Source organism: Doryrhamphus excisus, linkage group LG11 (assembly GCF_037039965.1).
Source record: "Doryrhamphus excisus strain RoL-2023G ecotype Guam linkage group LG11, RoL_Dexc_Guam_v1.1, whole genome shotgun sequence".
Classification (NCBI taxonomy): Eukaryota; Metazoa; Chordata; class Actinopteri; order Syngnathiformes; family Syngnathidae; genus Doryrhamphus; species Doryrhamphus excisus.
The window spans coordinates 17,156,606-17,182,450 of NC_136367.1; the positions used below are offsets into that span (position 1 = coordinate 17,156,606).

At 42.8% G+C, this 25,845-nt stretch overlaps 1 protein-coding gene across 3 annotated transcripts in view; it reads right to left on the reverse strand.

Moving 5' to 3' along the window:
• The window catches only part of fgd5a (FYVE, RhoGEF and PH domain containing 5a), a 69,361-nt gene that overhangs the window by 21,891 nt on the left and 21,625 nt on the right, over positions 1-25,845 (reverse strand). For 2 of the 3 annotated variants that reach the window (XM_058068752.2, XM_078794871.1), the window contains exons 1-5: positions 20,053-20,406; positions 15,271-17,872; positions 5,373-5,487; positions 4,771-4,829; positions 3,520-3,550 (exon numbers count right to left, since the gene is read on the reverse strand). In XM_058068752.2, coding sequence (XP_057924735.2) covers positions 3,520-3,550; positions 4,771-4,829; positions 5,373-5,487; positions 15,271-17,872; positions 20,053-20,062 — 2,817 coding nt within the window. In that variant the 5' untranslated portion in view covers positions 20,063-20,406. Of the gene's footprint in view, positions 1-3,519; positions 3,551-4,770; positions 4,830-5,372; positions 5,488-15,270; positions 17,873-20,052; positions 20,407-25,845 lie in introns of those variants that run through there. The other variant, XM_058068737.2, reaches the window with a different exon arrangement.

Genomic DNA, 25,845 nt, shown 5'->3' on the forward strand with positions numbered 1-25,845 from the left:
GAATGGTTGTTTGTCTATATGTGTCTTGTGATTGGCTGGCGACCAGTCCAGGGTGGACTCCACCTCTCAACCGAAGACAGCTGGGATAGGCTCCAGCACCCCTTGTAACCCTTGTGAGGGTAAGCGGTAGAAAATGAATGAATGAATGACTGTATTGTTATCATTACAACATTGCAATATACAATACAATACATATATACGTACATATATACAATACAATATACAATATTGCAATATACGGAAGATCCCTACTTTGTGTTAGCCCATTGTGGCTCCGCACCCGCGGGTTGCCGACCCCTGGGTTAGGCCCGAGACCAGTGGTCCAAAATTTTTACAATCACCACTCTATTTTATGTATAAAAAATGTTCGCACTGCTAAGGGAGCATCAACAAATAGGCATACATGCGGTTCATGAACTGCGGGTTGCCAACCCCTGTCCTTGAAAAAACCCACCAACAGTTAGAGATTGTCGTAAAATATGGTAAAATATAAAAAAAGGCAAAAATTAAATTTTTACAATCAGCACTCTATTGTATGTATTCAAAAATGTTCACACTGCAGTTTCATCAAAAACAATATTCTTGTAGCGTCTCATCAGATTGTGTAGGTGTATCTAATATTGTGGCCGGGGAGTGTTGAAGAATGAAGATTGAAGAGGAAGGGGAAAAGGGAGGAAGTAAGTCTCCCTAAACATCCTTCCTGCCGCCCTTTTTTCATATCACAACAGTACCTCCCCAACCACTTTGGGCTCTGTCCAGGCATTCAGGAAACGGAGCACCAGGTGTTGTTGCATAACAGCCATGTTGACTGTACGCTTCTTAGTAAAGAAGTAGCTGGTTGGTGTGAGGGACCCCAGCATCATCGCTACAAGGATGGACGTCTGTGGTCCATCTATTATAGTTCTGTGTAAAGCCCAGACAAAATAAAACAAATAAAGATGTCCCAGTTGGCTGTGAGATAATGTGGTGACATACAATACAATACAATTCATCTTGTATGAGTTAACCAACACGAGTGCATACTTAAACAGCACGGGCTGACTCCTAGGTTACACACACACACACACACACACTATTTTGTGCAGCCTATACCCATTTTCGTCACGTCAAAGAAGCTTCGTCAAGAAGCAACATGAGCAGTTTGTTCAGCAGCAAAGCCAAGCTTGGCCGTAATAGAATTTCTCTAGAGGTCATAGGTTACAAATAACATCAAAATCCAACCTCTTGTGTGTTGAAGTTGTTTTACGTGAAAAGTCCTATAAAAGGAGGAGCACAGCCTCCCTTCCTTTGTGGAGACAGGCTCTGGAAATTCTTTGTGCTTCTGTTATTCCTTATCAGACAATGGAACAATAGCTCATATGAAGTTGCTCTCCCAGAAAAAAACAAGCATGCCGAGCCACTGTAATGCTTCCGAGCTCGATGAAGCCGTTTCATTGCATAGAAATGACACAACAGATGAGTCTTTTGTTGAAAAAAATAAAAATAAAATAACACCACCGCGTCCTAGCATGTGTTACCAATCCTTGTTTGTCTGACATTCATAATATTTTTATAATAAAACGTCCAAAACAGGAACCAGGAGTCAGCTCTTGTCGCCCGTCTGTGATGTCATGGGCAGTCGACTCTCAAAAACACATACAAATTTTCATTCATTCATTCATTCATTTTCTACCGCTTTTTCCTCACAAGGGTTGCGGGGGGTGCTGGAGCCTATCCCAGCTGTCTTCGGGCGAGAGGTGGAGTCCACCCTGGACTGGTCGCCAGCCAATCACAGGGCACATATAGACAAACAACCATTCACACTCACATTCATACCTATGGACAATTTGGAGTCGCTAATTAACCTAGCATGTTTTTGGAATGTGGGAGGAAACTGGAGTACCCGGAGAAAACCCACACATGCACGGGGAGAACATGCAAACTCCACACAAAGATGGCCGAGGGTGGAATTGAACCCTGGTCTCCTCGCTGTGAGGTCTGCGCGCTAACCACTAGTCCACCGTGCACAAATTTTCATAAGATAGGTAAAGTAAGAATAACGCCATACAGCATGAATTATGTCCATCCCTACCCTGAAACTTTGTGATCGCAACTGAAATACCATGTGCATGTAGTATTTGCATTACATTTGAATATCATCATATTAGATGTCAGCTTTAATAATCATAATAGACTATCAATGAATTACCATGAATAAGACATACACACACAATGTGTGACCTTGTTCTAGGTTAAAAGGTACAGGCTGACCGATGGAGTCCAATGTCTCCACCTGTCTGGGATAGCACACTATTTAGTTTCTAGCACGTGAGTAAGGTACATATCCTAATGTGGCAGATATGCAGATGATGAAAAAAAAAAGCATGACAGCAGTCGGCGGTGATGCATGGCTGACCTACTTACTTCAGCTCACCTTCAAATCCCCTGGCAAGCATTAGCCATTTTTTACATTACAATTAATGAAAAAAAAAAAGAAGAAAGAGCAAATATATATAGACCTACAGCATGGTTAGGCAAACTATGGCCCGGGGGCCACATGCGGCCCACCAAGTGTTTGAATCCGGCCCGCCATTTGCTTTCTAAGTTTTCAACTTTTAACATACAAACATGACTTGCAAGTCGGATGTCTTATTTTGTAAAAAAAAAATTAATGTAAAATTAAATGACATAGTTTGATGTGATCTGATGTTTAAAGTGCTCCTGAAAAAAGGGACATGAGAACATACAGCTGATAGTATTACACTTTTACAGATATTATTAATAATAATAATAATAATAATATATATATATATATATATATATATATATATATATTATTATTATTATTATTATTATTATTATTATTATATACACACACAAAATACTCATGCTTTACATTGAAGAAAAATTGGTGAGTAAAATGAAAAGTAGAAAAAGTAAATAGTAAAAATTAGACAAATAATTCAAGGAAAATTTGCTTAAAAGCATAACATACTGTGTGTGTGTGTTAAATATATGTTCTGGCTCCCCGGACAATTTTGTTAACTCAATGCGGCCCATGAGTCAAAATATTTGCCCACCCCTGACCAACAGTATATCAACCTGCAAAAGAATCAAATGAACATTTTTAGGCTGCCGATTCCATAACAGGTTTCTGTATTGATTGTTGATTAATGTGGTGAGGTAATAGTGGGTTCAAAGGCAAAAAATCTTGTAAACCCAATCTCCCCTGGACGGCGTATCACGAGGTAAAGACAGAAGAACCACATCAGCAAGCGCCAGGTGTAAACACGCTACGTCACTTTACAACCGACCACGCCAGAGCACAACATGTCAGTTGTTTCAAGGACAGGAAGTCCATCTCACTGCAACAACATTGATAAACCTCAACAGAACTTTAAATCACGGGGGGGGGGGGGGGATGGGGGGAGGAGAAGGAGATGCAGACAGACGCTGGGGAGGAGACCCACATATGATAAAATGTTATCTGAGGCGTTTTAAGAAAGTGAGGAGGCATCTGAAAAAGTCAAGCATTTTTACCTCTTGAAGATACTTCAGGGTGCTGACATGTCTGGAAAAACACAGAGAAACACAATGAAACTACAAATGACAATTGTCAACAACGTGATCAATATTACTATGTTGAACAATGGCGCTAAGCCCGTGAAAATGATATTGTTTCATCAATATTCCAATATGGGTCTCCGCTTTCCATGTTGGTGACGTCCAAGTAATTACATTTCCCTCCCTTTCTATCTTCAACTGGTCGATTGGACTTAATACCTAAATATGCGTCACACACTTAAAATATAAAATAGATGACCAACAGATGCAATCAGAATCACGTTGGCAGCCAATCACAGCACACAACATGATCAGTGAAGCATAAAACATGCTAAACATTCCTAACAGTGGCACATTATTATTATTATTATTTTTATTGCCGGAAATTCCGGTGTCCAAACCACAGGAAAAAACATATTTGTTCTTATATAAGCCACAAATTACAAATAACATTAAACCCATCACACAGCAACTTAACACTCAGAAATATAGAAAAATGTGTTGATGCCAGTTTAATATGAAGGAAAAAATGCAACATTTGAAAGTTTTCCCATAATGCATTTTGTTTGATATGCATTTCATTGAAGCAGCATTGAAAACGATGGATGGAACTGCAGAGCTGCTTCTGTCCACCAGAGGGAAGACAAAAGCTGGAGTCCAAAACCCAGAGGGAGGCTGACGTCAGCCATTAAGCGCAATTGTTGCAATTTTACTGAAAATGTTGTCATTGTCATGTAATTTGATTTTTAAAGCACACTATTTTGTTTCTAAAACGTGAGTAAGGTATATGTCCAAAGCCCGGAGGGAGGCTGACGTCACTGCAGCGCCCCCGATTAATGTGTTGCCCAGATGCAATGCCTTATGGGAAAACTTTAAAATGGTTCAGTTTTTAAATTCGTATTGGAACTTTGTATATTTTTAAATACACCTTTTGAGTGTTAAGTTGCTGTGTGATGAATTGAGGGTTGTGTTGAAAGATGACACAGTAGCAGCTCTGAAGCAAAGGAGACGCCAAAAGATTTAAATTACCCAAAGGGTTCAAACTTTAAGAAAAATGTAGTGGCTTATACACCCAAATTTATGGTATTCAATGATGGTACCTAAGTAATATATACATATGCAATTTTTTTTCATAATATTTCGACTCTTTCACCATTCATACAATGTAAACAATATTCATATATGTATATATGAAAGCCTGTGCGATGACACTGTGGCGGTACTCACAGTCTCTCGGAGTCAACAAGCTCCTTGGCAACGTAGAACGCTCGGGATCGCCCATCAATCTGCGAAACGGGGAGAGTGTACAGTGAAAAGATGAATGAACGCCATTTAATGCTCACTAGCATTAACAGCATCAGCAACGCGGCAGCAAAAAGGGACCGATGAGAAAGTTTTCCTCGTTTTTCCTTGGATATTTGCTGTCAGAGCGAGAGTGATTATTTCATTAAAGTGCTGCGCAGACATGAAGGCCCCCCCTCAAACATGGCACTTTTAAATTCAGATGAATTATTTATGAGAGCGAGCGTCCACGGTGACAGCGGTGCAGCGATTTGATTTAGAGGCCAATCAAACGGCCTCAAAACATCCCATTTAAACCATTTAGGGGGGGGCTACTGTGCTTTGTCACTGTTATGCTATCCTAAGCGGAGCACTTTGCAAACTAATTGGCAAAGATGAAAACAAAACCATTTCTATTAAATAGTGTATAACTATTCCTCGGTGCAGATAATGTCTCCAAGGTGATCTTGCACAGAAGATAACTTGGTTATCTACACAAAGTAGCTAATTAGACTGTGGTTTCATTTGTTTATGTTGCCATAACTCACTTGTCGATCATAGCTTTGCTCGGCAGCCCCTTCTTCTTCTTCTGACGTCCGTCCATGGTCCTCCTCGGCTGACCCGCCAGAGACTGAGCTCAGAGGGAAAGGTTCTGTGTAGGCACTGGCAACAGAAAAACCAGACGAGAAACACCAATCAACAACAACAACACAAAATACTCGCCAGTGCAATTACTAAATTAACATCTTCATAATGGGGCGGCACGGCGGTCGAGTGGTTAGCACGTAGACCGCACAGCTAGGAGACCAGGGTTCGATTCCACCCTCGGCCATCTCTGTGTGGAGTTTGCAAAACAGACAGCCTCCGCTAACATAGACATTACCACTTCCACACAGCATGAGAGGCAAATCATCAAACCTCATATAACTTGTCTTTTTTGACCAGTAATGCTTCATAGTCAATTTTTTTTTTTAATCGTGATGCACTTAAGGACAATACACCCTGGACTGGTGGCCAGCCAATCACAGGGCACATATAGACAAACAACCATTCACACTCACATTCATACCTATGGGCAATTTGGAGTCGCTAATTAACCTAGCATGTTTTTGGAATGTGGGAGGAAACCGGAGTACCCGGAGAAAACCCACGCATGCACGGGGAGAACATGCAAACTCCACACAGAGATGGCCGAGGGTGGAATTGAACTTGGGTTTCCTAGCTGTGGGGCCTGCACGGTGGTGCAGCCGGTAAAAATCCAATACCAAGTAAATACAGGGCCAGCATCGCTGATAACAATACCAGTACCAGTACCGGTACCAATTTTTCAAGATTATTTAATGATTTTGGGGTTGAGTGGTTATCACACAGGCCTCACAGATCAGAGACCCGGGTTCAATTCCACCCTCAGCCAACTCTGTGTGGAGTTTGCATGTTCTCCCCGTGCATGCGTGGGTTTTCTCCGGGTACTCCGGTTTCCTCCCACATTCTAAAAACATGCTAGGTTAATTAGCGACTCCAAATTGTCCATAGGTATGAATGTGAGTGTGAATGGTTGTTTGTCTATATGTGCCCTGTGATTGGCTGGCGACCAGTCCAGGGTGTACCCTGCCTCTCGCCCCAAGACAGCTGGGATAGGCTCCAGCACCCCTTGCGACCCTCGTGAGGAAAAAGCGGTAGAAAATGAATGAATGAACATCTTCATATGTTATGCTTCATTTCTTCGTAACACACATCTGTGCATGCATTTTACTAAAATATGCATTTTTATTTTTCCCATGAGCGTCTCTGAGCTTCCTCCTATGCAGCCCACTGGTACACCATAATCTCCTTCCCAAGTCAATCTTTTATAGATGACACAGTTGTGCGTGTACAGTGGTAATCCTTCAGTGTTGTGGTGCAGGACTCAAGAGGGTCACTCTGGAGGTCATTTTTTCTAGTAATCCCTTTTAATGCCACCTACGGTAATTATTTAAGTCCTCTAGACCATTAACACCCACTTAGTGTGTTTGACAAAATTCCCCTAACAAGGATGATGATCTAAAAGCAGCACTAAGAGCTACAAGACTAGAAGATTATCACATATAAATTAGGCATAATATGATCTACTATAAAGGTACATTGGAAATTAATCATTGCATCGATTATAATGCAAGTTATAAGTTTTGTTGTGGTATTAATTAGAAGTGCAACAATTTATCAATGACTCCATCATTAATGTATTATTCATTCATTCATTTTCTACCGCATATCCTCACAAGGGTCGCAGGGGGTGCTGGAGCCTATCCCAGTTGTCTTCGGGCGACAGCCAATCACAGGGCACATATAGACAAACAACCATTCACACTCACATTCATACCTATGGACAATTTGGAGTCGCCAATTAACCTAGCATGTTTTTGGAATGTGGGAGGAAACCGGAGTACCCGGAAAAAAAACCCACGCATGCACGGGGAGAACATGCAAACTCCACACAGAGATGGAAGAGGGTGGAATTGAACTCGGGTCTCCTTGCTGTGAGGCTTGCGCACTAATCACTTGGCGGAAATGCAGCCTTAATCTATTATTTGCTTCTCAAATGTGAACTTCCTTAGTCATTCCTTGGTCACAACGATTAATATATTTGCCTTTTTTTTATATTTTATGATATTTTACGACAATCTCTAACTGTTGGTGTTTTTTTTTTCCAAAGACAGGGGTCGGCAACCCGCGGTTCACAAACCGCATGTGGACATTCACATTTGTTGATGCTCTCTTTGCAGTACGTAGAGTGGTGATTGTAAAAATTTGTAAAAAACTGGTCTCGGACCCAACCCAGGGGTTGGCAACCCGCGGGTGCGGAGCCACAATGAGCTCTTCAGCCTCTTTGTTGTGGCCACCTTTGCAATGTTTAAATGTTTTGCGTTCGTTGAGACATGACAACAAGATTTAGGTGAATTAGTTATTATTATTATATTATTATAACCTAGCATTACTTATTACTGCGTTTAAACTACTATGTAGCCTCATTTATAATATTTTTCTTCAATTTGTTGGAAGGCTTTCTTTTATCATCCCCCTGTGCGAGCCTCCTTCACAGCTTCCGCATTTATCATTGGAAGGCACGCTACATTAGATGGGATATTTCTTATGACTGACCTCTGTGAACCAGAGGGAACATTAAAATGCCTTCAACTAGAAAAAATATGAAAATGCAAAAGGAATTGGTGTGAAATTAGAATTTGGTTAAGTAGTATAAAACAGACACATATGCTCCTCTTAAGAAAACATGCATAGCCTGTAGGTATATTCCAATATGAAAATCCATTTTAATAGCATCATTAAGGAAGCGCTATTATGCTAGTTAATAATGTTATAATATATGAGCACAAATAGAATCTAAAGTGTGAAAATGAATGGATAACACATGAAAATGGGGCTATATTTAGATACTTCATTTGATGATGCCTCCAACATGTAATTCAGTCAAATTAAAATATATATTAGGTTCTTTTTTTCCACGTCTAATGGCACTATTACAGGAAATAGGTACAAGAGAATAGCTGCATTTGTCCGCCACGACAGACACCAATGGTGATACTGATGGGGGACTTGTGAGAATGGAAGCAGTTTTTATAATGGTTATGTGTTTCCTGTGGGAGTTGCACTTCTAATGTCGAGACTTTTTAAATCGTAGTAGCAAATCCGGGTCCTCTGACGAGTCCAACGAATGTGGAATATGACATGATAGGGGATTTACATTGGATAGATGTAATGTATGTAGGTACATAACGTGTGTAATGTATAGCAGATAAAAAAACTGCCCTATCTGAGTGCAGAATGTCGCTAATTAACCTAGCATGTTTTCGGAATGTGGGAAGAAACCGGAGTACCTGGAGAAAACCCACGCATGCACGGGGAGAACATGCAAACTCCTATGGACAATTTGGAGTCGCCAATTAACCTAGCATGTTTTTGGAATGTGGGAGGAAACCGGAGTACCGGGAGAACATGCAAACTCCACACAGACGGCCGAGGGTGGGATTGAACTCAGGTTTCCTAGCTGTGTGGCCTGCGTGCTAACCACTCATGCGCCGTGCAGCCAGTTTTAAACAAATAAGATAAAAAAAAATGACAATTTGGAGTCGCCAGGGTGTCGACGAGGGTGGTGCTGGAGCCTATCCCAGCTGTCTTCGCCCTGGACTGGTGGCCAGCCAATCATAGGGCACATATAGACAAACAACCATTCACACTCACATTCATACCTATGGACAATTTGGAGTCGCTAATTAACCTAGCATGTTTTTGGAATGTGGGAGGAAACCGGAGTACCGGGAGTACTATGCAAACTCCACACAGAGACGGCTGAGGGTGGGATTGAACTCAGGTTTCCTAGCTGTGTGGCTGGCGTGCTAACCACTCGTGCGCCGTGCAGCCAGTTTTAAACACAAATAAGATAAAAAATGAAATGAATTAGATCACTATAGTGAGTGTCAAGCGCTTGCTTGTATTTCGATACAGAATTTCAGAATGGCTGCAAAAACAAAAAAAGTATTCCTAAAAAAAACACAAAAAAGCAGACGCTGGCATTCCTGAGAGCGCCACACCTCATCAGCGAGAGTCTGGAAGGCTCCACCCGACGACGGCGAACCCCTTCATCCTTTGAATTCATGCTATTTTCTGGTCATGTCTCCATATCCCTGTCTCCCACCACAGCCCCAACCCTTGTCCTGCATTTCCTGTAAACAGACCGGTGGGAAGCTAGGCTGGACATTTCCTCCCCGGGGATGACCTGGCAATGACCTAAGAATGCCTGGCACCGGGCCTGGTCAGCTCGGAGACACACCCTGTCCACCGCAGAGCCACCACCCTGTACAACAATGTACTTAAGGGAACTCCTTCATCACATAACATAACAGAAGCAGCGATTTGTTGACGCACTGAAAAGGTTTGTGCGATACAAATAAATATGTTATATATATGTTATAAATATATCAAATTAACTGTGTATAACCGTAAGGACGCAAAAACACATTTGCTTTATTACAACCATTCACACTCACATTCATGCCTATGGACAATTTGGAGTCGCTAATTAACCTACCATGTTTTTGGAATGTGGGAGGAAACCGGAGTACCTGGAGAAAACCCACGCATGCACGGGGAGAACATGCAAACTCCACACAGAGATGGCCGAGGGTGGAATCGAACTCGGGTCTCCTAGCTGTGTGGCCTGCGGTCTAATGACTCGGACATGCTATGGAATTCATTGATTCATTTTTCTACCTTTTTTTCCTCACAAGGGTCGCGGGAGGTTGCTGGAGCTTATCCTAGCTGTCTTCGGGCGAGAGGCAGGGTACACCCTGGACTGGTGGCCAGCCAATCACAGGGCACATATAGAAAAACAACCATTCACACTCACATTCATACCTATGGACAATTTGGAGTCGCCAATTAACCTAGCATGTTTTCGGAATGTGGGAAGAAACCGGAGTACCTGGAGAAAACCCACACATGCACGGGGAGAACATGCAAACTCCACACAGAGACAGCCAAGGATGGGATTGAACTCGGGTTTCCTAGCTGTGTGGCCTGCGTGCTAACCACTTGTTTTAAACACAAATAAGATAATAAATTAGATGAATTAGATTGCTATAATGTGTGCGGGGCGGCACGGTGGACGAGTGGTTAGCGAGCAGACCTCACAGCTAGGAGGACCAGGGTTCGATTCCACCCTCGGCCATCTCTGTGTGGAGTTTGCATGTTCTCCCCGTGCATGCGTGGGTTTTCTCCAGGTTCTCCGGTTTCCTCCCACATTCCAAAAACATGCTAGGTTAATTAGCGACTCCAAATTGTCCATAGGTATGAATGTGAGTGTGAATGGTTGTTTGTCTATATGTGCCCTGTGATTGGCTGGCCACCAGTCCAGGGTGTACCCCGCCTCTCGCCCGAAGACAGCTGGGATAGGCTCCAGCACCCCCGCGACCCTCGTGAGGAAAAGCGGTAGAAAATGAATGAATGAATGAATGAATAATGTGTGCATGTTTTGCTGATGTATTGAAAATCGTAGATGCTAAGGCTGCTAATGCTATTTAAAGCTATTCTCATCTTCAGTCAATCATGAAAAAAAATCAACAGAAGCCCAGGCCCGAGTGATGGGGAGTGTCAAGCACTTGCTTGTCTTTCGATACTCCGTGTTTATCTCCACAATCAATTTATAAGGACGCAAAAAAACACATTTGCTTTATTAAGTGGAACCGCCTAAAAATGACATAGGGAATCGGTTAATGGGCTCAATGTTCAACACAATCGCATCTCTCGCACTTTCTTTGCCAACATGTTGTTTACTGCTCATTTGTTGCCACACTGTTAATTGGCAAGAGCGGTGCGTTCTCAGCAAGAGTGCCATCTTTGATAAAGCATCCACTGTACACTCAAACGCACACACTCACACACGCTTGCAGAAAAAATACTCGCATTGCATTGCATCATTAGTGAGTTTTGCACATTAATGTAGCTTGCAAATGGACTATTTGCTGTAACCTGAATCCTTATATGGCGGCGGTAGCGTTGCACATTATCACAGACAGACTTTTTTTTTTTGTGCAGCAGCTTTGTGGCTACATTGAAATGACATTTTAGTACTACAGCGCGGTGCTTTTGTGAGCATTCGGTGATTCTCACCACTAAAAATCTTTTATTTTTCCTCTGTGGGTATACAAACACGTTGACCGCAGCGGCTGCATTCTCAATCAATCACTGCCATTGTGAGATGTGCAGCCGTGTCAAGATTTTGAGCATCCGGGACAATATAGCCACAAAGGGACACGGGGGAGGTCCACTCGACACAATCGTGGACGCACATATACACATATGTGTGTGTGCACTTGCATTGAAATAAACATAAACCGCCCCCCCCCCCCCGATAGACTCACTAAAGAGTGGTGGCTCTGGCAACACAGGGCTCTCCAGGGGAAATGTGGTAAAGTGGAGCTGACAGCACTGATAGGTTCTTCGCATCATGGAGAGTGCCGGGAGACCTCCAGCTCACAATGAGCTACATCGATAGCATCACAGACAGAAAAAGAGGCCAGGCTGGGAGTCTGTTGTGTGAGATGCCTATGAAGTTTTAAACAACAAAAAAAAATACCTTCACTTCCGTAAATGTCACTGCGATCTTGAGGCTTGTAGCAATACGCTGAGTGGTCATGGGTAAAATTGATTAAAGCTGATTCATTTTATGTTGCAAAGCAATTGAGGCAATATGGAGTGCACCGCCGGGCTGCAACCAGCAGAATTTTTTAGGAATGACGCACATCCATAATTTTTTTTTGAGAATTTTTTTGGGGAAAATTTTTTTTTTGCCTTTTTTTTGATATTTTATGATATTGTACGACAATCTCTAACTGTTGGTGGGGTTTTTTTCAAGGACAGGGGTCGGCAACCCGCGGTTCACAAACCGCATGTGGGTATTTAGCCTATTTGTTGATGCTCCCTTCAAAGTGTGAAAATTTTTGTATACATACAATAGAGTGGTGATTGTAAAAATTTTGGACCACTGGTCTCAGGCCTAACCCAGGGGTTGGCAACCCGCGGGTGCGGAGCCACAATGGGCTAACACAAAGTAGGGATCTTCCGTATATTGCAATATTGTATATATGTACGTATATATGTATTGTATTGTATATTCATTCATTCATTTTCTGCAGCTTACCCTCACGAGCATTACACGGGGTGCTGGAGCCTATCCCAGCTGTCTTCGGGCGAGTGGGACCAGTTGCCAGCCAATCACAGGGCACATATAGACAAACAACCATTCACACTCACATTCATACCTATGGACAATTTGGAGTCGCTAATTAACCTAGCATGTTTTTGGAATGTGGGAGGAAACCGGAGTACCCGGAGAAAACCCCGCGCATGCATGAGGAGAACATGCAAACTCCACACAGAGACGACCGAGGGTGGGATTGAACTCGGGTTTCCTAGCTGTGTGGCCTGCGTGCTAACCACTCGCGCGCCGTGCAGCCAGTTTTAAACACAGATAAGATAATAAATGAGATGAATTAAATCACTATAATATGTGCATATTTTGCTGATGTATTGAAAATCGTCGATGCTAGCGCTGCTAATGCTATTTACAGCTATTCTCATCTTCAAGTGATGGGGTGTCAAGCGCTTGCTTGTCTTGCGATACTCCGTGTTTATCTCCACAATTAATTTATAAAGTATGTATGGCTAATCCTCATCAATCCTGATCGAACCGTGTTGAACCGGATATCCGGTTGCATCGGTTTATCGTTCCCAACCCGACTACATGATATAAAAAACAGGAATCTGTAAGTACTTAAGGTTTTTGGGTGGCGTGTACTGTATGTTTACAGTGAGTCTCATGGTGTAATGATGACATTCCTTCCTATACAATAACACTAAGAAAAACATTACAGTATATAAAAAAATGGAACTAGAAAGGGCAAACAAGACATAAAAATAAATTGTGATGGGGGCCGAGGGGGGGCGATCTACCCCAATATTAACTTTACAGTCAGGCTTTTAGGGAGCGTTCAATAATGGCCCGTCTTTTTTGACCACACACAGGTCATCAAAGCACAACTATTTTATTAAGAAAGGGAAAGACTGCAGCCCCGTAGCGACCGAAGCTGTGGGTCAAGCTGAGGTAATTTGGCACTGTCTAGCCGCGGTGATTCCTCACTCCATCACACACTGCAGTTAAAGCCTGTGGCCCCCTCCGGGGTCCAATGAAAGAGAGGCACCCGGGAGAGTGCTACTTTAATAAAAGCACTTCTAAACTTAACCGTAAGTGTCAGCTACATGAGAGCAATTACAGCATCACTGCTATCTTTTTCCTCCTCCTGCCTCTTCATGTACCTTACTATATATATTCATGTTCAGCTGCCTCAATTGTACACACCGTTCGTCCACATCTCACTTTTAATTGCAGCCAATAATGACTTCATCTCATTTTAATAATCTCTGCTCAGTGAGCTATTAAATTATCATTACTTGCGCTATCATTTCAAACCTTCATGGAAGCCAGATGCTCCTGAAGTGACCTCTAAACGTTCTCCACAAGGGGTATCCCACAATGCTTAGAAATAGGAGATACGGGTCATGCAGTGTGACTGTAGACCATATTAGTAATCAAAACAATCATTTTAATGACTCTTAATGACTGAAAGCACTGCAGGTAAGCATAGGCCATTGTTATGCAACCTTTATGTTCATTCATTCATTCATTTTCTGACGCTTATCCTCACGAAGGTGGCGGGCGGTGCTGGAGCCTATCCCAGCTGTCTTCGGGCGAGAGGCAGGGTACACCCTGGACTGGTGGCCAGCCAATCACAGGGCACATATAGACAAACAACCATTCACACTCACATTCATACCTATGGACAATTTGGAGTCGCTAATTAACCTAGCATGTTTTTGGAATGTGGGAGGAAACCGGAGTACCCGGAGAAAACCCACGCATGCACGGGGAGAACATGCAAACTCCACACAGAGATGGCCGAGCGTGGAATTGAACTCGGGTCTCCTAGCTGTGAGTCTGCGCCCTCGACCACTTAGAATAAAAACATTCATTTTCTACCACTTATCCTCATGAGGGTGGCGGGTGTTGCTGGAGCCTATCCCAGCTGTCTGGTACACCCTGGACTGGTGGCCAGCCAATCACAGGGCACATATAGACAAACAACCATTCACACTCACATTCATACCTATGGACAATTTGGAGTCGCTAATTAACCTAGCATGTTTTTGGAATGTGGGAGGAAACCGGAGTACCCGGAGAAAACCCACGCATGCACGGGGAGAACATGCAAACTCCACACAGAGATGTCCGAGAGTGGAATTGAACTCGGGTCTCCTAGCTGTGAGGCCTGTGTGTTAACCACCAGGAGTTTAAATGCGACTTTTGGGGTGTTTTAATCTCTTCTTTGATTTCTTGCCACAGTTACTTTGTGTAATCCGGAGTTTTTATTGGTACTTTTTTTTTTATCCTGGATTAAGTAGTCCCAGTGGAGTTTTTCGGATTATCCAGGAAGAATCTGTTCATTACTCTAAGCGTACACCTAAGAATAGATTCAAATCCCCTAATTTAGAAGCAAGAGACTGGTGGTTAGCGCGCAGGCCTCACATCTAGGGGACCGGAGTTCAATTCCACCCTCGGCCATTTGCATGTTCTCCCCGTGCATGTGTGGGTTTTCTCCGGGTACTCCGGTTTCCTCCCACATTCCAAAAAAATGCTAGGTTAATTAGCGACTCCAAATTGTCCATAGGTATGAATGTGAGTGTGAATGGTTGTTTGTCTATATGTGCCCTGTGATTGGCTGGCGACCAGTCCAGAGTGTACCCCGCCTATCGCCTGAAGACAGCTGGGATAGGCTCCAGCACCCCCAGTGAGTATAAACGGTACAAAATGAATGAATGAGATAAAATTCCAAATACCTTTCAGCATCCGGTTTCGCCGTCTGGGGCTTGCTGTCTATCCCAGGGAAGCTGTTCATGTCCACGTAGCCATCGTTCTCATTGCAGGGGGTTGTCATGCGATTTGGATCCTCAAAAAACTCAGTCACGGTGTGCGATCTGGTCGGCCTGCCTGGAATTTGGATGTTCTCATAGTCTGAGCTCATGGCTGGAATATTTTCATAGTCAGACGTGTCTGCACTCGGAAATGAGATCGATCGGGGTTTCGTTAAAGGCAGCGGCATGGCAGCACGATGAGATCGTTCCTCGAAGGATTCAACTCTGGAGACGCCTCTGCCGTAAGCTTTGAGTTCACTTTTCCTCCTCTGATGGTCTTTATAGAGGACCAGGTTCGATATCCGATCCGATGGACGCTGATGGGGGTTAACAATACGAGACTGGAGCTGAGGGGAGCTGTCGTTGCTTCGACGGTCGAGCTCGATGACTCTTGCTGGGGCGTGGTGACTGGACTCAGAAGACGATCGAGAGGAACGAACGGAACCGTCACTGAAACCTTTGGAGTCAGACTTTCTCTTAAACTTGAGAGCCAAAAAGCGCTTGAAGGAGATTTTCTTCTTCTTGAGTTGATCATCAGGTTCATGCTGGATCAAAAGAGAAGGGGAACTCTTGGTTACTGGTTTTTTGGTGATGTACGCCAGTTCAAACGGCGGTGGGATGTCCACCAGAGATGTTGGGGTGGAAACGCCGCTGGACGATTGGTGGCTTCGTTGGGAGAAGCTCCCAGAAGAAGTCATGACACATGGAAGTGAGAGAGTGTCGTCTTTCCTCTTGATCCTGTTCTCATCCGTTGGAGATCGGTCAGCCAAGGATTCTTCTGGACTCCCTGTGGAACGAGAATATAGAAGGAAGCGGCGAGATTTTGTAGACGGTACCAGGCGGTTTTCTCCGGGGGCTTGCGATTGGCTGATCGGTTCACCGCTCTTATCCAAGGCCACCGTGCAGTAGTCATGCGTTTGGTACTCACTTCCTGTCTCCTCGGGTACGGTCTCTGGGACGTACCCTGGTATTTTGCCAGAATAAGAGCGAGAACGTGTCACAATGGTTTTTCGATCCAGGTTCAAAAAGTTCTCCCCTTCAGAGTCGAACCCCGCCTCCTCGTAAATATGCTCCTCGCTGTCTGACTCTGTGTCCTCATAAAAAGGCACGATATGGCAATCAAGTTCTTCGATGTCTTCTTCAAACGCCTCGGTGGTGTGAGCGAACACGACTCTGTTTGTGAGCTCCGGAGTGCGACCCAGGTCCAAGTCCTTTGGTACGGTGATGTTGCATAACCTGAGACGAGGCTGGCAGCTTCTCCTTTGGCTGAGGAACGCCTGCTCTCGTTGAGCTGTTCTCTCTTTTGCACTTTTTCCTTTGACGGGTTTCTTTTCTGTCTGCTCCTCTTCGTCCTCATCGCCGATTTCGACGTAATCTTCCGATGAGACGCACTCCAACTGCTCAAAGTTATCAGTTTCATTGCAGGGAGAATCCTCGATGTTTGCATACTCATCTGCTGACTCAGCGTCCGGATGCTGATTCCCGTGTTCTCCATCTTCAGGTTCAGTCTTCTCATTGAGGGTTTGCGTATCGTCGAGTTTGTCCACGTCGTCCGATGACACGTAGAAAGGCTCCTGCTTTGAAGCGCCTGATGTATGCTGATCATTAGCGTCATCATCTTCACGCCATTCCGGATCAGCAGTACACGTCGTATCTGAAGGAACGGCTTCAATGACTGAATACGGCCCAAACACATCCTCCGTGCTGGATGTGAAACGGAAGCAGCCCGAGATGTCTTTGGTGGCGCGTTCCGGTTGCCATACTTCCGCGTCTCCGCTTTCGGTCGCGTCGACGGACTCGCATGTGTCGCTGGCGCCGTCTGCGGGGCCAATCACGTCGTAGGGATACTCTTCTGTGACTGTTGGGAGCGTGCAGAATCCAAACACGAATCTTCCGACGTCCAGCTCGGTATCATCTGTGGATAAGTCGAACTGAATAGAGTCGGTCTTACCGGGACCGAGTGAATACGTTTGATCTGGTTCATCCAAGTCTATGTCGGTTTTTCCACTAAGTCCACGTGTGTCCCTAGCCTCCTCTTTGTTTTTGTCTGGAGAAGACAAAAGTGTCAATGGATCATTGTCTTTGTTTGGTCCAGCATCAGACTGAGGATTTTCATCCTCACTGGTGTCCGCCGTCGAACCGTCGTTTGCTATGACGGTGTCTTCAGAGCCGACGCTCTCGATGTCATCATCTTTATGATTACATCCTTTTCCCCCGTTCTCCGTTTCTCCGACCTCAAGTTCACCTTCAACAACCTTCTCCTCTGTCTCGTTTTGTTCCTCGTCCTGGTTTTCCTCATGAAGACCCGTTTCCCCGTTCGAGTGAGACAGGTCTCCATTACCGAGGCTCCGCGGCAGGCATTGCTCCCTCTGCGGTATAAACTCGTAGAAAGGTTTGGGCTTGGGGGCGACAGGAGGTTTTGACCCACGCACAGGGGGACAAGGTCTTGACATCAGTTTGGACTGCACTTTGATGGTCAGGTGACTGCGGACCTTCGGTCGAGGGACTTGCAGCGGATTTTGAAAATCTATAAAAACAGAGAAAACATTAAAAAAATAAAAAATAACATTCAGATGTCCGCTTCTTGAACTCATGTATACACGGAGACACAAATGTACATGTTTTTCTACAGAAGGCATAGGGGAAGCCCGTGTCCTGTCTGTAGTTGGTAACAAGTAGAATGCTGCAGGGGATATTATCAGCAGGAAAAACAACAGAGCCACAGCATACTTAGAGGAGGAACAATAACATCTCCCTGTCTGGGAAATGACACATGCATGTTGGAGCACAATGAGGAGTTGCTTGGCTGCGTAAAAAGCCAAGCTACACCTTGACGGTGACTATATTTATTGTGTACGGTGACGGTCATATCAAATACTTCGCATGAAATCACAAATACTTAAACTTGCTGATATAGTTCATTTTCATTTTTTTCGAGGGGTCTCAAACACGCGGCCCGCGGGCCAAATGTGGCCCGCAGGACACTAGTTTGAGGCCCCTGCCTTGATATGAAAGTTTAATGTTAGTTTGATATGGATGCTGTATGGTATCATGTACCCAGAAAAAATTATTAAGTTTGATTAATGTTCATGTTAAATAACTGTTAATAGTTATCCTCCCTATCCGTGTGGAAGTGGTACGTTTTTGGCCATTTAAGTTTAAAGGAAATAACTTGAAGGCTACCGTTTAGGTCGCTAGCTCTCTAGTTTGCGAGTTAGCATGTGTCTCAAGACCCTGCTGTTGCGCAATATGTTGTAAATAAAAAAGAGTTTAAATGTGACTATAGTCGTGTTTTGTCAAGTCTACAGGGCTCTAATAATGCTTTGTTATTTTTAATCTGAAAAAAAATAATTTGTCTACCCACTAACTATGTAATTTCTTAAGTTTTTATTATTTGCCGTTTTATTGTTATTATTATATTTATTCATTACTGATTGATTAATTTTCTTTATTCTTGATTTGTTGATTTATTTTTCATCTTATTTTGTGTAGAAAAATAAAAAGTAAGATATTTCTTCATTCTACTTCAGTACGAGGTGCATTATTAAAAAACAACAACAAAAAAAAAAACCTTAAATGGTATTATGGAAAGCAGGAAGTGAACAAATGTAACAGTTACTGATTGTAAAAGTACCAGATGGAGGGGTAGGATTTAATAAGCTTTGCTTCTTCCTACTCCTTTTGGACATGTGGAACTGGGAACTGATTATGTGATGCATTCAATTGTAATCTGATGCATGTTCAAAATGAAATAAAACAATTACCATTTCATTTCCTTATAATTGAGTTATTCTAATGCAGATTTCTGTGAAGTTGATGAAGTTTACAAGTGTCATGAAGTACACCCATTCCTAACAAAGTGTGCACACGCCTTGTCACTTCCTGTTATTGAGCACCTGCCCTGACGCACATCCTATTAGACACTGTGTCTCTTTACTTTCTATTAAAAGCTGAAATGCCACTTATTTGACTTTATTTTGAAGTTTCATAATGTATATATATCTGTGTATATCATTTTAAAGGAATCCACGGAGGATGTACATCGGCAGCAGCCCGTGTACCTCTAAGAGTACACATTTTTCACCACACAAATGGACTTCCTTCTTGTCATTCTTCCACTGCAGGCACACACAAACACTCACAAATAGATATACACACACACATACACACATATTTGCTGAAAAGGCTGTGTCAAAGAACAATAAAACAGAAGGAAAACAAGGGTCCCCGGGCTGACAAAGCACCCGACTTGCAAACAACAGGATATGCATTATGCAACAAGAATTTAATTTAAATAAATGTTTGAAAAATCAAAAGTATGCTGCAGAGTCTGGGACTCAAACACAGGATATGATTGCATACAATGTCCACAGTGAGAAATCCTACCTGTGTAGTAAACCACTACTACTACTATTCAAGTCTTGGCACATGTTAGCTAACGTTTGCTATTTAATAAAAATATTTAATATAACATGTAATATTTGTATAAGAATACAGAGTTTAAAATGTACTTTTAAATTCCAACGTTTTACTACAAGTCAAGTACAGTTAATGCAAACATTGCTTACATCTGAATTGGAAAAGTGTTTTCATTTAATAATCCGTCCCCAATCCCACTAATCGGGATGTTGTAAATCAAATCGCTGCATCCAAAAAAAACGAAATAAAACAGTCATATAGTAAATATTTGTAATATTTGCAACCAACCTGTGTTCATCGTGGGACATCATCATCATCCACGGGAACGGAGAGTTACGCTCATTTTTTCGCCAACGTCTCTTCCACAAAAGTTAATCCGGATTCAATGTAAAACAAAAAGAGAAACAAAGCTGTTAAAATCAGCTTGCAAAAGCGGAGTCACGGAACAAATCGTGTGGATTTGTACGAGAAGATGATGATGATGCGCCTCCGTGTGAGGAGCGCTAGTGTACGTCCTCTACTGATGCTCCTCTGGAGTGAACGGCGGTGTGCTAACGGGAGGTGCTGCTTGGCTTCCTGGGGCAGGACTTCCAGACCTGCCTTGCGTGTACGTTCGATTTCTGTACTGCGTTTGCAACGTCTTAAAAACGTGCTATGTTTACACGATTGACATAACTTACACACCGTGTATCCTGACAATATTAAAGTAAGCGATAGAAGTGGGAGGATCGATACAAATAACGATAGTATTGATACCAAGAAAAGTGTGGTCAAGATTTTTAGTCCTGTTCAATTTTTATCTTAAGAAATCCTTTTTGTTGTGTCATTCATTTTCTACCGCTTATCCTCACAATGGTTGTGGGGGGTGCTGGAGCCTATCCCAGCTGTCTTCAGGCGAGAGGTGGGGTACACCCTGGACTGGTGGCCAGCCAATCACAGGGCACAAAGAGACAGACAACCATTCACACTCACATTCATACCTATGGACAATTTGGAGTCGTTAATTAACCTAGCATGGTTTTGGAATGTGGGAGGAAACCGGAGTACCCGGAGAAAACCCACGCATGCACGGGAGAACATGCAAAAGATGATTGAGAGTGGAATTGAACCTTGGTCTCTGAGCTGTGAGGCCTGCGTGATAACCACTCAACCTCGAAATCATTAAATAATCTTGAAAAATTGGTACCGGTACTGGTATTGTTATCAGCGATACTGGCCCTGTATTTACTTGGTATTGGATTTTTACCGGCTGCACGGTGCTTAGCGGTTAGTGTGCAGGCCTCACAGCTAGGAAACCCTAGTTCAATTCCACCCTCGGCCATCTCTGTGTGGAGTTTCCTTTGGTACATCACTTTTTTTTTTAAATAATTGACTATGAAGCATTACAGGTAAAAAAAGACAAGTTATAATGGGTTTGATGATTTGCCTCTCATGCTGTGTGGAAGTGGTAACTTCTGTTTTGCCCCTGCAGTGATGTTTTTGGAATGTGGGAGTAAACTGGAGTACCCGGAGAAAACCCACACATGCACGAGGAGAACATGCAAACTCCACACAGAGATGGCCGAGGGTGGAATTGAACCCTGGTCTCTGAGGTGTGAGTTCTGCGCGCTAACCACTAATCCATCATATTATTTGTTATGCAATTTTATATAGACATACTGTGTATGCTAGTTGCTTGGAGATACCTTTTATTTATCTTTGAATGTTTAATTTGAAGCATACTAATACATTTTTGAGGATTTATGCTTTCATAAGTTTAGTTTTGTCCGTTATGACTGTGCCCCACTGAGAAAATAATTATATTTTCAGGGCATTTAATGCCATTTAATCACTGTGGTTGATGCATAACAAGAGACGCTTTCTGAATATACTTTGTCCGATATATTCCAGTATCAAACATAGATTATTCCCTTGCCCATGTATTGTTTCCTGCGCCAGAATTGCATAAAAGGGTTCCTAAAAACAGTTTTCCAAAAACAGTTTCTCTCCGACGCCAAATCTTTTGCTATTGGCTGTGCTTTCTGGCCCGGCATCTGTTGCCCGATTGAGTGGAGCGCAACCCTTTAAAAGCCTCTCTTCATAACAGGAAACTGATCTCCCCGTTTCCTGCACAACAGGCTGTACTTCCTTAGCAACAGATGGGAAAGGTTGGCAGCGTTAACCCCTTAGGTAACCTTTCTCAGAGATGACTGATTGATGCTGTGCGATGCCTGATCAGTCGAGGAACAGACAAAAAAAAAATGCCCAGCTTCAATGTGGGACTCATGGCGGGCTTTCAAGGACAGGAACACCTTGTGCAACTCCGGTAAGGCTGGCATGGCGGCCCACTTGGGGGGTTTTAATTTGACAGCCCCCCCGGCTCTGGTTTGACACCCCCGCATTGGGCTGGGAATATCTCACCTCATTCTTTCTTTTCTTTAACGCTCTTGAAGGTCAATCTATGCAACGGACCTGTGGGGTCTTAAACAGAGGAGATGAAGTGTACAGCCTCCACGCAGCGGGGGACACTGGAAGAATGAGCTCAGCTGTATTGGGCTTTGGACCTGATGGATGGAGAGCATCTAGACCCAAACAATAACCCCGGCACAAAACTGCCATTCCAGATGGTGCAGGAGGGCTTAACTTAAGCTCAATCACTCATAAAGAGGTGATGGGGAAGGCGGCATATTGTCATCACTTCATTGTGTGGCCATCTTTTTTTTTCATCCCATTAAAGAAAACACGTCAATATCAGTTAGATAGTGATGGAAAAACAACCAATAACATAAAATAAATATGAATATATATCCACTGAAATGTGTTTTAAATGTATTTTCTTTATGTTTCCAATTGTTTTTAACATTTTTTTAATTTGTACAGGCTGCACGGTGGACAAGTGGTTAGTGGTTGGCCTCACTGCTAGGAGACCCGAGTTCAATTCCACCCTCAGCCATCTCTGTATGGAGTTTGCATGTTCTCCCCTTGCATGCATGAATTTTCTCCGGGTACTCCGGTTTCCTCCCACATTCCAAAAACATGCTAGGTTAATTAGCGACTCCAAATTGTCCATAGGTATGAATGTGAGTGTGAATGGTTGTTTGTCTATTCGTGCCCTGTGATTGGCTGGCCACCGGTCCACCCCTCGTGTGAGAAATGTCACATGCGCTGCAGTCCTCCACCTCCATGCGAGGTGCTTGTTGCTGCCGCTCTTCCATAGAGAGGAAAAGCCATCCGTACATTTTCTATGCCGCTTATATGCAACAGTACAGGTATGCTGGAGCCTATCCCAGCTGTCAACTGTACTGCAGACATGTATAAGATGTAAATAGGATGCTGAATCTGCTGCACAGTACGTGACTCAGTTGTTTAGTCGCGACTCAGTGCATTGTATTAAGTCAGGACTTGTTTATACATTATGTGTCACTAGTGGCACATTTATAGCTGTCACAAAGTAGCCTTTTGTTTCTTTAATGGATGCCTAAAGATAGCTCTAATCTGTTTTTTTTGTTCTTCTCTTCTATTCACAGCCGCTATAGCTGACCTTTTTGCTCTCGTTTGTCCAAAATGTGTTTTGCTTTTGCAGGGTGTGCAAATAGATCCTGTCAAGCGTATTGTGTCATACGGTCGCCGAAAAGAATGGCTGCAGGAGTAAATATCCCTCCAGATGTGTCACAGACGGTCAAAACATGTTTTTTTCGGAGAGAGGACACAAATTTCCTGGAGCCCCCCCCCCCCACCGATGGCTGGCTGTGTCACTCCACCTGGAACATGACATGACTGAAATAGAGAAAGAGAATGTTGATATGAGGAAAAAAAACATGCTGTTGTGGCACGGAATAAACGAAACTGTATCGCCGCTCCCAAACAGGAAAAGGATCAGGGAAAGGGGTCAGCGACTTGTTCCCAGAGCTGAGACAATCCATAACACCTGCTTTGCCAGCGCTTGGCTGCCGGACCGAATGGATATGCAGAGTGTTTTTTATTCCCCACTGAGTGTGACATCACACTTTAATGCTCCTGATTACTGGAAAGCACATTCTTGCCTGTGCTCCGTCGTAGCGTCTTATTGCTGGCTTTTTTAATCATTTTGATTAATACAGGAGATTAGGGGGGCACTTAATCAAGCCCTTATGCAAACTAGCTGCAGTGCATTAAGCTCAGGCGCTGATTTATGTGATAGGACAATCAGGTATAGGGGGTCTTTGACTTTTTAAAGTGACCCGAACACCTTTGTAATTGGATGGCAACGCCTTTGACTGCTGTAATGGATCGGCTCATTATTGACATGTTTTATTGATTTCTGAGTGCAGCGGTTTAGTGAGACAAGTGTGTTTTGCCTCAGGGTTTATATTCTGATTAGGAGATTTCCAACCTGAGGATAGAACAGGACAGGAGACTTTATTAGAACCTGAGTGCAGAAAGATTTTAAGGATTGTATGGCAAGGAACTACAGTTGCTAAGTAGGGATGCGTACAAAAATTCTATATCATGTAAACGGTAGTAACTGGAGCGAAAAGTAGTTATCGGTGCATCTTTTGATAAATTAATACAAACTTTATTACTGTCCTTAACACACCAACAGCAGTGCTCCAAACTAAAATTCCTACATGGTATACTCGCACACGTTAATTAAGTTAATACACAACTCTTGCTAGGATTAACTAGCAATCACTGTTATAATCGTACTCTCACATCGCCATAGTTGTTTTAGCTGTGATGAATTTCTGTAGGCACTTATAAGTACTGTTAAATGTTGCAAAAGTTTTGCACGTATTCTGTGTTGCTGCTGGTTTAGCTGTGATAAAGATGACAGTTTGCTGTGGATTCATTGGAAATCATCACTCAATATGATATTAGGCTAAAATCATCACACAGCAACTTAACACTCAAAATGTAGCTCGGAAATATACAACACACATACCAGTACGGATCTAAAATACAAAATGTAGTAGTAGTAGTTTTCGTTAAAAGTTATATTTTCTTGGTAAAATACATACTGAGATAAAATAAGTCATACAGCAATTTAAACTGCGGAGGTCATTACTCAATATGATATTAGGCTAAAATCATCACACAGCAACTTAACACTAAAATGTTGCTAAGAAATATACAACACAAATACCAGTACGGGTCTAAAATATAAAATGTAGTAGTAGTTCTCGTTAAAAGTTATATTTTCTTGGTGAAATAAATCCAGAGATAAAGTAAGTCATACAGCAAATTAAACCGCAGAAGGTCATTACACAATATGATATTAGGCTAAAATCATCACACAGCAACTTAACACTAAAATGTAGCTAAGAAATATACAACACAAATACCAGTACGGGTCTAAAATATAAAATGTAGTAGTAGTTCTCGTTAAAAGTTATATTTTCTTGGTGAAATAAATCCAGAGATAAAGTAAGTCATACAGCAAATTAAACCGCAGAAGGTCATTACACAATATGATATTAGGCTAAAATCATCACACAGCAACTTAACACTAAAATGTAGCTAGGAAATATACAACACAAATACCAGTACGGGTCTAAAATACAAAATGTAGTAGTAGTTCTCGTTAAAAGTTATATTTTCTTGATGAAATAAATCCTGAGATAAAATAAATCATACAGCAAATTAAAGCCAGGGTCTGCCCCAACAACCCCTCTGCCGAGTGCCTTTGCTTTTATGCACATACATGCTCATGCAGCAGTAAAAAAGGTGCAGCATGAAGGTCAGCACTTTGTCACGAGGCACCAAATAAAGGTTGAATTCCCTACTGGACACCTTACAGCTAATCAATGACAGTGACCCGGGTTGCTGTTGTTGTTCTTTGGAAGATGCAATAGAGTATTAAAAACATTCATATGCTACCGTGTGACTGTCATGACTTTGTTTTTGTTGTTTGTGTCCGCACAGACGTTCAATAAAGAAACTTTATCTTGCTGGGTACATGCTGGAAATGGTAGTACTGTTTGTGGTTTTTTTTCTTCCAAGAAATGGGCCATGGTGTACCAAGAAAATGTGGCACCGTTGCTCCATCACACACGCATACACAAAAAAATACTCTGTAGTAAAAGGCCACATCTACGACACAATAGCTGCCACACTGCCATTAAT